Source organism: Anticarsia gemmatalis, chromosome 19, assembly GCF_050436995.1.
Source record: "Anticarsia gemmatalis isolate Benzon Research Colony breed Stoneville strain chromosome 19, ilAntGemm2 primary, whole genome shotgun sequence".
Taxonomy (NCBI): Eukaryota; Metazoa; Arthropoda; class Insecta; order Lepidoptera; family Erebidae; genus Anticarsia; species Anticarsia gemmatalis.
Genome location: NC_134763.1, coordinates 4,450,611 through 4,465,124, shown reverse-complemented (window position 1 = coordinate 4,465,124; position 14,514 = coordinate 4,450,611). Strand labels below are relative to the sequence as shown.

The following is a 14,514-nucleotide window of genomic DNA, read 5'->3' as shown; positions in this document are numbered from 1 at the left end:
TCCATCAGGCATACAAGAAATCAGATGATCATCATTTTGACATCTTGAAAGGTCATTGAAATTTAAGGATTTTTTTCGCATATTTTTGACTTATTCCGACTTCCCCTAGATTTAAAATTCAAATTAAATATTTTCGTAATACATTATGTATGTACATACTGTATTGTATGCATTGAAGAAATATTACTTCTAATACACACGTTATGACGTAGGAATAAATTAACATTCATGGCGCTGTAATCGAACCCGAATTGCACGTGAATTAGTGAAGCCAATTTTAATAGACGAGAGCTTACAGATATGTAAAGGTCAGACTTATTCGTATTTCTAAATCTCGAAATGTTTGTAATATAGTTCATTACATAAGTGAACGAAGGAAAAAGATCTTGTGCGTAAGTGCGTGCATTAAACACGCTTGGTTTTCCTTGATTAATATTTGATTGGAGCTGACAAGGAGAACAAGTCTTTCAAATCATATCTACTGAAACAAAATAAAATGTAGGTAAGTAGCGAAAGTAGGTACTGGTGTCCCCCAAATGATAATCTGTATCAACTGTGGCCGGTACTTATGCAACATGACGAGTGCCAAGCGCCGTTCGCCAGCATCAGTGGCCACCTTGCCGCCAGCTGCAACGGGCAGCAACAGAATTACCTCTGACTAACAAACTCCCAACAACGACTGACACTTTTTACTTGTGCTTTCATGTAGATTAATTAAATATTTACTCATTTGCCTAAATATTTTATGTGCATCAAAACCTCAAAATGCATCTTCGAAAAGTTTTGCCGTTATTGGCAGTGCTAACAATTGGATATTTTAACTCAGGTTTGTACTTTTTATTTTATTTGCTTAACCAATTACAAATAGAAGTATTTCGTTATATTGTTGCATTGCACTTTACACACTTATTCTTAAGTTGTTATCTTAAAACATTGCCTCTTTCTTTCGGAATAAATACATCTCGTCTGTAAGTAAGTATACGGAAATTGCTATCCAGTGACACAAACTGTTATTATCTTTGATTATGTTCCGTTTAGTTCCTCCTTGCATTTGCATAACGTATCTTCATAATTTTCAGTACTTTTCTTGCATACTTTCTAAGATCCACTCATTTATTTAAATAAGATGCGAAGGAGATAGCAGTCTTTTGTAATGACTTACAATAATTCGTACTTGACATCCTGAACTAGTTCTGTGGTCTTATAAAAATCTGAAGCGTGTATCAGAACACATAATTAATAATAATTATGTTATATAAAATATACTTATGATTGCAAACGCACAAAATGGGACCTGCACGACTTGTTTCATAATCTTGCATTCAATTAAGTTACTTAAGTTTTATAATAAATTTTCTTTTATTTTGATTCTGACTCAAACATAGAGCTCTATAATGTTTTTAAAGTTAACTCATTAATAATTAATTTGCCGGCTTTTTATCACTATATCTATACGAATAAGTACTGTTTATATCGTTTCTAAGTTCACTAATTTAAAATATTGGTGTATATAGTTATAGTGCTGTGTTATAAAACTTAATGAACATTCCATAATGGAAAATAAACATGATATGATGCTCACAGCAATTATACATTCTCATTCAAAACAAAATAAAATTAAATAGCGGGAATCGAATGATGCCGAAATACCTAATTACGGCGTTTTTGAAAACAAAATAGTTTTACGTACGTTGTTAAAATTCATTAAGCAGCTAGTTACGCACCGTCACTAAAATATTGGCAATAATAATGTTACGAAATAATATAAGATCGTTCGGTTAATTCATAAAAACCGTTCAATCTTGATTATGGCTCAATTTGTGTTCAGTGTTATTACTTCTATAACTGATGTTACCGGTGGACGGTGGTAAATGGCGCTGTACAAGAGACTGCGGTTCAAGGTATTGTTAAATATCGATGTCGTAAGTGTACTTACATGAATGGTACATTAACAAGCATTGTAACATTTATAATGAAGCGTGTTTTACTTTTAATGGTCTCCGCGAGTTGGCACACACTTTTAGCGGTAAAGAGATCAAAGATCGGTAAGCTTCAAATAATAATAATAATCTACACGGCCGATTATTAAATCTTCCATTATTGAAAAAAGTAAAAGACTCGTGTCACCCGTTTAGGTTTCATCTAAATCAATGATCAACAAGCATCAGTAGAAGTAAAACAGCGTGGATGACAATAAACAATTCTTCCCAATGTGGAAATCGATCCCAAGATACTCGGTGCAGTGACAATGAATAGTCAAATATTGTGCGCCCGTGCTTGAACGGCAAATCTATTAGTTTTTTATGAATGTACATTCACTACATATTGGTAGTCGATTAGGGATAGAAGTATGCACCTACAGGATTGCAGACAAAGATATGAAATGAAAATTATTTTAAACGAAACTATAGAAACGAACTAAGGACAACTATTCTAGATTTAAATAGTTCGAAATTGTAAATTCTCTTTGACATAAGATTTAGCGTTAAGTTAGTAGAAACATAACAGACACAGCCCTTAAAGAGAGTAAAAAATGGAATAACATTTTAGATTTGGGGATACCTACCCCGCCGGCCACCAGTGTTATAAAAGATTTTTGTAAGTTTGAACCGATATCCGTAACTTAAAGCACATCGATATCACAATGATGCTTCTAAGTTTATACGGATTTATGCCGGCTGAGTATTACAAAATATCGTACGATCTTTCCTTAACGGACGAAACCTCGATATTTAATAGGAGATAGCACATTACTTTTAAGTTCTGACTAATCTAGAGCTGTGACGACGATATCCGCCAGTGTAACAGGTCACCGTGCATGCGAATCATGCAACCAACCGGTATCTCTTACATAATATTATTAAAATACCGTGTACCATGGGTTTTTTATTAAATTGGTACCGACATAAACAAGCTTATTACAAAGTTTTAATTAATTTTCACGCACTAATAAACTACCTATAACATAAAATATGTTGTTATTATAATTATTTTTTAAACTTATTGATATCGGGCTACTCAGGGATTTAACTTTCTTTAATAAAGACAGTTGAGGTCAGGCGTCAAGGTTTACGATTTGTTAACAAAAAATAATGTTCAAGTGCAATACAGAGTCTATGAATTGCTTCATCACTTAATTTGCTTTTAAAAGAAGATATTGCAAAGATGAAATATGAAGCACACATTTTGTATGTCGACATTATTCTTATGAATTTATATAGAGATGAGAATTTTTTAATGAATGTAATAAATCTAGGTAGGTTATTCGCCAGATGACTAGAACCAGTACCTTGTCTCTTTTTCTTTTTTTTACGGGGGGAAAGATCCCTTCGGATACCTGCTATCCCTAGGGGAGGAGCAGGTTATGTGGTGAAACCACCCCGATAACCATCCGTTACATGCGCTACTGAGAGAACCCTGGGTCCTAAAAAGAACCAGTACCTTCAGTGGTTGATCTTAAGGTTTGTCTGGGCCTGGGGGCGAGGGCATTTCGTTTCTTTACTACTATCGCTACACTATGATTGTAGATTCATATTCATATGCAAGTAGATATTAGTGAGAACTCCAGAGTGCATTTGAGTTTCCGGTATTTAATGATTTTAATTTGCGAAAAGTTAATTTTCACAATAACATCAATCATCGTACCTAAATATAGCCCACGTTGACTTGTAGTAGAAACTAATTCCGCTTAAACTTAATTAGTTGTTTAATATTTAGCTACTTAACATATACATAACAGCACATATATCATTGGTATATGTAGAGGCCTTTTTACTTTTAAACTTGTATTTTTATTTAAACGATAACCTTGCAGACTACTTTTGAAAAGTCCTTTCTCTGACGATAAGAACAATATAGTAATTAACTGACCCAGGACTTTTTGTTGGAATTGGGCTTAACCGGGTAAAAACACTATCGTATTGGGAGCTATTACAGCCGTTCGCTCATAAATCTTCTAGCAGTCTAGCAAGATAATAAAATAGAGAGATTGAGAAAGATTTGCTAGAAAATATTTTTTACTTCTTCATCGAATTATCGAGCGGAGTTAGGAAGATAGAACATATAGGCAATACCTAGGTGGATCATGTTCCTGAATCTTTAATTTTTATCACAGGGCTTTCAACGAGACCCAACTGCAAACAGTTGACGTCTTGTTAGGTACTTAAGCCACCACTTTAATAACGACGTGTGCCCCAAGGCACCACATTCAGCTTGCACTATGTGCGGGTTCGGTATGACTTATGCAACTGAAACGTCTTTAGATCAATAGGTAAATTCTCAGACAATCACAAAATGACCCTTGCACTTACGTTACGGAGATAAACGTAAAGATTGTTTAACTTTATTATTGGATACAACTACAACAATAGGCGGTAGTTGGCAGGGGCAAGTGACAATGACCCTATGTCCTAACTAATGTGATTCTAGTAATCATTCTCACTTACCTCACGGTAACATCATAATTACATACTTGCTCGATTCTCACTATAAAATTAAAGAGAAAATGTAATTACCAAACACCTACCTACTAAGTAAATATCTAGTAGTTACCAACTGACCGGCAATATCTTATTACTTAATTAATTAATTAACGCCGGCGCGGCGGGCAAAATAATCGATCAATATGAAATTATCAAGAACCTACCTACCTACCTACTTAACAACTCAAGGATTTGTGAAAATTTCTCGCCTCTACAAGCAAAGCAATATCGATATCAAATTTAAGATTTGTATTATAAGATAAAAATAACATCTAGGTTATTACTCAAGGCTTTAAATCATTTGAAGTAAATTCTATTGTTTTGTAGGAAACGGACGTTTTTGTTAAACCTACGATCTAAGTCTGCGCCCTGACTGAGGTCAATGACATTTTTTTAAGGTAGACGTTCTTTAAAATTCTTCAAAATTAAATGCTACTGGTATAACACACGTATTCCTAATGAAAACCCGAGATTTAATTTCGAGATATAAAGTGGGAGAGCTAGGCATCAAGCACTTATAACATCGTTTTATAACAAAAGCTAAGTACGTCACAGAATGGATAACGAACACTATATGTCCATAGACATAATATTATTACTATATTTACTTACATTGTAACATTTCCGTTGTTAATGGTGGCTATAACAAGATTGTTTTAATTAGAGGTGTTTGACCTAGTTACCGCTGCATTTTCGTCGACCTTCGCCTGTGCAGCTGTTGTTGTGCGGTTGTGCCGGACCTACAAGTAACCGCCGCGCGCCGCCGCTCTCTGACACGCTTGCTTAGTTTGCTTACGTTTTAATTTATAATCATATGTAATGTCTAAAGAGATCTTTTCGTAAGAGTAAATAAATTTAGACCAGAGGCTTTTTTAAATTACATACTGTAACGACCGGTGGTCATATCTTTGGGGAACCGAATATTGTATACAATTCTATTGTCGCCACTTGTATTTCGCTCTACTTCCCTTACGATAAAGATATATTCAATTGATTGAATAAGGGAGCATGGAACAAGAATGCACCCTTTAACATCACTCCTATGATTCGACCAGTATAATGCACCTAGAAAACGTCAAATAGTTTTTTGATTATTCTGGTGGCCGCGGAAGCGCGGGCTGCCCTCTACAACTATCTGACCTAACTTACCTTCTCTAGGAAGAGAATAGTCGATTACTACGGGGTAGTCCCCGGGGTGCTAGGTAGGTACTAACATTCACTTGGGAATTTGGGATAGGCAGGCAGCCTAATAATTAAATAGCGTAGGAAACATCGGACTTAACCACTATGAAGATATTTTTTGATTGAAGTCTTTTTTTCGTCTCAAAACTAAAACTTATAAAGTTCAGATAACTAAAAACTAACGCTTGAAGACGGTCTGAAAAGAAATCTTTCAAAAATAGGTATAAGGAAAACTATATTTTAATTTATTCAAAGACAGAAGTGAAAAAATGTGTAAGAAAATGGTTCCACCTTACAAAACCGCAGAATTAAGCGTATTTAGAGGCACGTGGATCATTACAAACATTACTCGGTGGTATAATACCATCGTGAACCAAAGCGTGGCGGCGTTCGAGGTTTATCGTCCGGTATAGAAGGAGTCGGGTCAGGAACTTTCGAGTGGCATGGACATGGCGGAGGCGGCGGTGCTTTCCGCGAAGATGAGTGAACACGCGCACGGCAGAAGTAACCGAAGTCAGGTCGCTCACAACACAGTCTCTCTTTCATACAATCATCAAATACAGCTTGTGTTCTTCGGCAAGATCTGTAAGCGAAATTCCCCGAGCTTTTGTCAACGCAGTTTGCGTACTGTTTGAATTCTTCGAGGCATTCTCTTTTAATTCTTTTAAAAACTTCTAAAGCGCATGCGGTGACGAGTTTACCGACTTTAAGACAAGCCCGAGGATCCTTTAGTTCTTGGCGGCACAGAATAAACTCGTTGTTAACAGCTTCGCACATCTTCCCAAGGTAAGGAGCGGCAGTCAATATTGTAGCCGACGAGAGGTTTACTTCGTCTACCTCTAGATCCTTACAAGTAGGCAGTTTTACATCTTTTGTTATTACCATTATGTTGTTGTTTACAATTATGCTACTTGAATATATATATATAATTTTAATATTAAACTGATTGCAGATAAAATCAATGAATGTTAACCTCAAAATTCCCCAAGATTTTCGTAAATGACACCAAAAGATATAATGACACCTTTTGTCAAAAATAAACATCATGAGGAGACTAATGTTTAAAATCTCTTTGGATAAAATGTATCGTTGATTAGACTTGTCATGAAACCCCACTCCCCAGGATGCCAGCAATACATTGAATCCGAGATTGAATCACACGATGCACGTTAATGGACTATAAAAAATAGAGCTCTTATATTTATGTTGAGTAGGTACAAAGATTTAGTATTAACTTCGGCTATGTACCTCTTTTAGTTTTTCCTTACAAAGTGAAAGTGTCGAATTCACCTCTATTGTAGTGGTTGGAATGGCCACGTAATACCAATAATAACCAATATCTACTAACGTTAAATGAAACTAATAAAATGTAATGCAATCAGACCAGTCAGATAGAGCCACTGGTACAATGTACGAGCGAATAAAATACTGGCTGACGAACGCAACTTACCGCGTCTCTCGATCCCAATCTTAAAACATTGCTATTAGTCCAGGAATGTTTGTTAGGTTTCCTTTTTAAATTAACCTATTAAAATTATATACGTAGATATACCTAAACACTTATTGATTAGAATTACGATGTCCTTGACGGTTAAGGTGGCACGTTAAAGTCTCAAACAAATTGGATGTTAAGGACTGCGCAAGGGTGAGGGCTCTGTCAACCCCGTTGAATACAGCAAAGGAACATGCATTGGAAAAAATCAGGCGAAAATTATTGTAAACGCACAAAGTGGGACCTACAGGACTTGTTTTATAATCTTGCATTCAAATAAGTAATTTAAGTTTTAATTTTATTCTGACACAAATATTATTGTTATAGTTGTTTATGTTAATCTGAAAAGAATCTGGAGGAATAAAATATTTATATGTAATGTAGCGTAGTTTAGATCATGTATATTTGATTGTATGTCAACAGCGGCCGGTCAGTCAGTGGTTTGTCCTGCTGTTCGCACAACAAGCGGCTGGCTGGATCTTTTCCCTCTACCATGCAGAAAAAATGCTGAGTGCTTAGTCATGGGCAGCCAGCACCTTTGCTGTAAAGGGTTTTGCACGAAAGGTGTTAAAGCTTCCGGTGCACTTCAGCGGTAAGTTTTATTTATTTTTTGTTTAACACTCACCATGGTTTCATTACATTCGGTGTCATCATTTATCTTGGTTTAAGGATAAAAAAGTGTCTGTGGTTTGACTCCATCATAATCATTTTTATATTTCACTAGTTAATATCATCAGTATCACCGGCCTGTATAATGTTAATTCTATGCTAACGCTACTTCATGGCGCAGGGCCACTTAACTTTTTCAAAATTGACAGAAATCTATTATGCCCACAATTAATGGCCAATACGAAATTATAAGTGTTAGTTAGTAACCATGTAGAACTTTGTCAAGACATATCCTTATCTACTATCTACCCAGTACCTATCTATCTAATAAATAAGTGTTAATATGTAAGTAGAGAAGAATTTCGATCGACCATTTATTTCCTCTCAGAATTAGTCAATTTTTACATCACAGCTTAAGACTGACGGAAATAGTTAAATTGCATTTAATAAAATAATAATAATAAATTCAAAAATGTACAGGACGGAATATCCTTATAAACATAAATTCTAACGCTTCGCTGCATTTTTACATTGCTTTGGTTTTGAAGGCTAATCTCGCTGTAATTATATAGGTCCTATATACCTCATTAATTATCTAGAACACTACTTATTGTGAAATAATAAGAATAAATACTACATTTGCATACGCTGACTTTTTTCTTTGTGCTAGGGAAACTGCGAATGCATATAACACAGACTTTACTCATATGCACGGTATCTACCTTAAATGAACCTATTGCTACTTCTTTAATTAGTGTGAACTATTGGATAGAAAACAATAGGTTTATAAGGACTGTACCGTTTCTTGCCACTACTATTCTACCGGTAAAGAACATACCAAAAAAGGTTTCCAAATATAAATCATGACTGACTTCGAAAAACAGAAATTCGTATCGTAGGTACCTACTTGTAATTTTCGGTTAATGGAAAGCTTGCTTACTAGCACCTCTTTGCATAAGAATACCTAGAAATAGGTACCTAATTAACATACATAGCTTGATATTCTACGAAATGGTTAAGTATGCTATCAAGCAGCACACTATAAATAATTTGAAATTCATCATAACTCATCATACGCTGTGTACATTACGTATCGAGGTATTGGTCGGGATAACCCAATTTTGGTTTACGTATTAGGAAACAATATGATCAGTTGTATAACGGTATACGTTAAATCACGATGAAATGCACCTATTATTACTGTATGAAAAACAATCATGCCACTATTATTAAAATAATTTGAGACTAAATTAAGTATTATTATAAGTTATGCAACTATGTTACTATGAATAGGTAGCTGTAAGAAATTAAATTGATGAAATTGAATAACTTTATCATAGATACAGAATATAAAGTAATGTACACTCATGCAAATTTACTTAGACAGGTAGTAGGTAGGTACGAATACGCGGCGATTAACTACTTATCTAAAATTGGTACCTAAATTGTTAGGTATTAACAGATTGGAGTTGATTGGACATAGTCGGTAAATGTACTATTTGTAACTCGTTTTCAAGTAGTTCGTTTAGCTTTTACGTCACTTAGTATATCCATATATAGTATACCCATAGCCAGTTGCGCTCACCGGTCGGTAAACGATCTGTGGGTTACGCAAACCTTGGCGCGGTCATTCCATAGATGGGTGACCGCATAGTGGTATTTGAACAGGGCGTCTCCGTGCTTCGGAGGGCACGTAAAAAGTCGGTCCCGGTTGTTGTCAATTAAGATAACAGTCGTTAAGCCACGTCAAAGGCCTTCAGGCGGCTTGAACAACTTTGACACTAGGTTGACCACTAACCATACGACAAGAAAGAAAGACTTAGTATTTAGGCCATAAGACTGTCGTTTTTGCTTACTTTCAAACTTTATTACCTGCCCTTTACCTTTGCCACTCAGGGCCAGTACATGAAGGTACTTATTCATTACACTCAATAAAATTTAAAGCGTTAAATGAGTCTGTGTATCCGGTTTATATACAGTTACCTTGAAATGCATTATTATGATCAGGTTAAAATAAAAAAATCTAGGTAGGTTTATACAAAAGATAATCAACCATCGCTACAAATTCTACAACACCATCATTCGCTACCATCAAAGCTTTCATCATCTAGCTTGGGTCATTGAACCGGATGGTTTCATTGTAGACCGAACCCGAGCACGAGTAGCGTAGTCGCAACGAGTAGCAGTAGTACAAGCACGACCACATCCACCACAAGCAGCACGAGCACAACTAGCACTACGACTACTACGACCACTACAAGTACCCCGAGTACCACCAGCTCGACGACCACGACCACCACCACCACCACGCCGCGCCCGACGACCACCACCACTACTACAGAGCCGCCGCGACCGTTCCTGCAACTGCTGCCCATACAAGCTCAAACCACACCAGCTACTGCTCCAATTAAAACAAGTAAGCTATTATGTACCTACTGTTCCCTCAATCACTTTAGGTACCTATACCTACCCTACATAATAATATAATTAGTTATGACCTCACAAGTCATTTTTCAAGCGGTTTTTTAAACTGTTGCTACTTTTTGGTAATTTAGTAAGGAAATCAAAATAAAGGAGTAAAGAATTTATTAAATATGGAGCTTAGTACTGTTGATTTGAAGCCGTACAATCTGCTTACATAACTCTAGAGAAAAACTAAGAAAATCTCCAAGGTCGTTCTTGAAAATGTAGGGCGTGGTCTACCGGAACTCTTGCAAGTTGCATAACAAAAACCTTATTCTTATTAGTAGATCTAAGCAGTATCAAGTGTTATCAAACTCTTAATTCTATCTACAGTAAACAGTTACAAAGTGTTACCTTCTTCTCCAACGTAAAAAAAACCAAACGTTAACTCATTAATTAGGATGTTGTCATTGTGATAACCTTAGTAATACTTAGCACATTATCTTTGTCTATCGATTACTTAACTAACCAGATTGTTTTTTGCTAGTTATAAATACTTAACAAATTTACACGCTTTTTTAACTAAACTATTGTCAGTCTATGTTTTCGTAGAAGCTTATACTTGACATCTTTATTCATGAACCAGGGTCGTATTCTTCTTAGGTAGTTTGGTTACCGCTGATATAAATTATTCGCGAACACACAATACTGGTACTTTTTACGAGTATAACGAGGATTACTCGAGCGCAGGCAAGACGCAGAAGTTCGTGTGTCCGAAGCCGGGACAAGCCCCGGTGATCCTGTTTCCGATCCTCTGCCAGAAAAACTCTCAATGTCGCGCCACCAGCGGGCCGGACCAGGTGTGCTGTGAGGGACGATGCGTGAAAGGTGTTCCGGCGCCGCGGCCAACCTCCCCGCCAATACCGCACCAACGTATGAATTTTAACCTACTTCACTTTTACATTAACCCAGTAAAGGACCTTTAACCATGTTCAGATTACGTAAACATTTACCGGTTTCCAATTTTAAAAGAATAAGAAGGCGAATTGTACTTATCTTTCACCTTTGACCACTTGTGTAAGCGACCTCAGGTGCTTTTGTAGGAACACCTGCTCATAATGTTGCAATAGAAATACATCAAGTGCATCGTAATCTATGCTAGTCGCCTATTCCGTTGAAATTATGTGTGTTTGACATTATAAAATAGACATACCTGCTTGGGTAACCACACACAAAGTCTATGTTTAATTACAGACCTCATTTAATTTAAATGGTTAGCTGGTTTAGGTGGTTACCACACCGGCACCGTTATCACTGCGTGGAAGTGTCACGAGTTTGATTCCGACACGTTAACAAATGGGTACGCTATAAAATCACAGTATATATAGGTATATATAAACACATAACCTATCGTTGTTTGTCTCTATAAACTTTCAATTCAATTTCAAATAAATATACGTATACCTATATAACTTTTTTCAAATAGGTATTTGTCTCGTGCGGAGTCAAACCCTCAAATGGCTATGTCTGTGTATGCCAAATTTCAACAAAACATGTCTTAAGCGTGATGTAACCAACATCCAAAATACGTTTATGGACTTGTATGCTTGCTTAAACGAATTTAGAAGAACGGGACTTGCTTTGGTAAACAGACAAAACATGTTACAAATCTACCCTTTCTGAGTTGACATTTTACGAGCACGTTAATTAATAAAGTTAATAACATATTATTAACGAACAACAGTTTATAGCGAAGTTTTACTGGACTTGTCGTTCAGTAAAACGTCGCTTTAGGCTGTTTTTCATAAAAAAGAGTTTTCGTTCTTGCATGCTGATATAGGTGTTCAAACCTATGTTATAAGCTAATACATTTTTAGGATCTTGCTTATTCTAACCTAATTATACTTACAGCTTTACTTGGAGTGATTCCTCGAGAATGCCCAAGCGCACCACTCGGTGAACTTTTATTCGAGGTTCAAACCTGCAAGGCGGACTCGGATTGCTGGCCGCGGATATGTTGCCCTGATGGCACTCGTTCTTACTGCCGGACCGCTCGGGCCAGGCTCGACCTGGTACCAGTCGCGAACAGGATTGATGCTCGTAAGTCGAAGATCATATCATGAATATTATTTTAAATATTGAGGATGGTGTATCTACCTAAGTACTTCTTTAGGCAGTTTTCAACTGCGATACTTCGCTATCTACAATTCACGGGTATTATGCCTCAACTACTTACAGCTTAACTCAATGTAACTCTAACAGAAATGTTGAGTCCAATGTTTGAGTTGCTAAAATAATAAACATAAATGTGTATAATTTATTTCAGCTGTGCGAATGTTGGAGCAGTACTTACAGTGCACGCCACCTCCGCAATACGACCTTTTCCCCCAGAAGTGCAGTTCCAGTGTAGACTGCTTCCCTAACTTGTGCTGTGCCGAAGGTGGCAAGAAGCATTGTAGACCCCCACAGCGCAGTCTCTTAGCTCTACTTGCTGGTGTCGGTCAGGTAATTATTTCAACACTAATTTACTAAAACGCGACATGCTTATTATACCATTTATTGCATCCCTATAAATAGGTATCCACGCAGGAACATAATTACTTGCAGTTATCAGAAGGATTAAATGAATTTTCTCAGATCTGATAGTGTTATGGAAATTTCAGATGGGAAAATAGTAGCACCCGAAGACTGATTTTTATGTGCGCAGAGAACTCCGAGGACTAAGAACAGCCTAGGCAAAATGGTGGGTGCTTGTACACTGCTTTATATTTTGGTGATGGTAGGTATTTATTAAAGGCGACTTGTTTGCATACTAACACACATTAGTCATAGAGACTTAGAAACGTACCTACCATCCTACCTATTGGGTAATTGCAGATGGTCTGATCTATCACGTAGTATGTATGTAATTTAAATATCGATTCCGACATTTGCCTATAAATGGAACACGTATTACGAGCAAATCTATGATAAATCTGCATATATGTGGTAATTTTTATATTATGTATGTAGGTATCTTAGATCTGCACTAAAAACTAAATTTTTTGGCTTCTTTCACACATAGAAAAGATCACCTACCGAGCGATATGTGCGCAAAATAAGCTAAGTATATTGTCTTAATCGTACCTAAATGTAACATTAATACATTACATAAGTTCCTATTAATGCTACATTTATATAGCACGCGCCAAATAATTTTGTTAGTCTACAAACACGTAGGTAAGTGGTAACTGTATGGCCGCAATCCGCTGCGCCCCAAAGTAGATATATAAAAATAATTTGGTGCACATGGTGGCTAGTATGTAGATAGTCAGTTACTTGTGTATCTGTAGTATAGAAGTTGTGAATCTGATATTAGGTAGGTATATTATTTAATTTATCCATGTTTGTTTTGTTTCAGAGAGTTGGGTCCTCGCTGATTAGCCTACGATTATCACAAGCAAATTCAAATAATTCATAGGATAGAGCATGGCAGTTATTGTAAAAGTTAACTAGGTTTTTATACTTTTGTACAGTTTTGTAAAATAAATATTATATTTATAAGTAATTACTTTATTTAACCCTTAAATTATCTTAAGTTAAAAATAAATGACCTGGCATAATCAATGCTGTGATACAACATACTATGAAAAGGAGTTACCTTATCCTTTTTTTTGAGATTCAGAAAAAGTTAGTAGCGTATCTGTACAAACACGTTATTACCTATGTCATTGTAGTGTACATCCACGACGTTGTCCTCTCCGAAATAGTAACTTCCTATTGTGACCGACGGCGGCGCCACCTTTGAAAACCTATTGTTTTATACAGCACGATTTGTTCCAAATCGGACCAGCATTGTGAGAGTTAGGTAGCAGACACTCATGCAGATGATCATTATTGATTCACATAACTAACACATTTTAATTTTTTTGAGATAGTTTATGAAGTTACTCAACCGAAATTATTTCTCCATATTTATCTTCAATATTAAATTTATAATGTAATTCCCATCCAGAGGCTTTACTCTTTTTTTTTACCCTGTATAAAAACTACATGACACTGTAAAAGTAGACAAATATGAGCTACGAGTTTATCTGATCTGTCCCATCATATAATGATTTATTTACTGCTGCCTACCGCTCGCACAATTATGTAGACTTTACACCAGATAAAAAGTCATGAGAATGTGAGCCAAGATCAGTGTTTAAAAAAAATTGTCTTTAACATTATGTAAATATGAACTTAAAGGCTAAACATGTGTCCCTATAATTGTGTTTTAGCAAGATAAGATAGCTATAACAGCTCATAGGCACTGTTTATATAAAGTCCTTATAGAGCTTCAGAATGTTATAAGTTACCCAATATGTG

At 36.0% G+C, this 14,514-nt stretch overlaps 1 protein-coding gene and 1 pseudogene across 4 annotated transcripts; one reads left to right on the top strand and one right to left on the bottom strand.

Moving 5' to 3' along the window:
- The first annotated feature begins 382 nt into the window (after window positions 1-382).
- On the top strand, window positions 383-13,710 carry LOC142980984 (uncharacterized). 4 transcript variants are annotated; one of them, XR_012959913.1, is made up of 8 exons: window positions 590-826; window positions 7,579-7,747; window positions 9,909-10,180; window positions 10,918-11,100; window positions 12,079-12,267; window positions 12,494-12,672; window positions 12,831-12,910; window positions 13,568-13,710. XR_012959913.1 is itself a non-coding variant. In XM_076126632.1 (7 exons), exons 2-7 carry the CDS (start codon window positions 7,677-7,679, stop codon window positions 13,625-13,627), a joined length of 954 nt encoding a protein of 317 aa, XP_075982747.1. In that variant the 5' UTR covers window positions 383-502; window positions 7,579-7,676; the 3' UTR covers window positions 13,628-13,710. The 4 variants fall into 4 exon arrangements, 3 of the variants coding, with proteins under 3 accessions (XP_075982747.1, XP_075982746.1, XP_075982745.1); XM_076126632.1 differs by lacking the exons at window positions 590-826; window positions 12,831-12,910 and adding an exon at window positions 383-502; XM_076126631.1 differs by lacking the exon at window positions 12,831-12,910 and having other exon boundaries at window positions 589-826; window positions 10,044-10,180.
- Window positions 1,440-7,572, bottom strand: LOC142980985 (NADH dehydrogenase [ubiquinone] 1 alpha subcomplex subunit 8 pseudogene; annotated as a pseudogene).
- Window positions 13,711-14,514: the final 804 nt, after the last annotated feature.

Bases quoted from the DNA above. Each gene is read 5' to 3' on its own strand.
- LOC142980984 (XM_076126630.1), top strand. From the start codon at position 766: ATGCATCTTCGAAAAGTTTTGCCGTTATTGGCAGTGCTAACAATTGGA. The intron at 7,748-9,908 runs GTAAGTTTTATT...GTTTCATTGTAG, and splicing joins GCTTCCGGTGCACTTCAGCG to ACCGAACCCGAGCACGAGTA. The intron at 10,181-10,917 runs GTAAGCTATTAT...ACTCGAGCGCAG, and splicing joins TACTGCTCCAATTAAAACAA to GCAAGACGCAGAAGTTCGTG.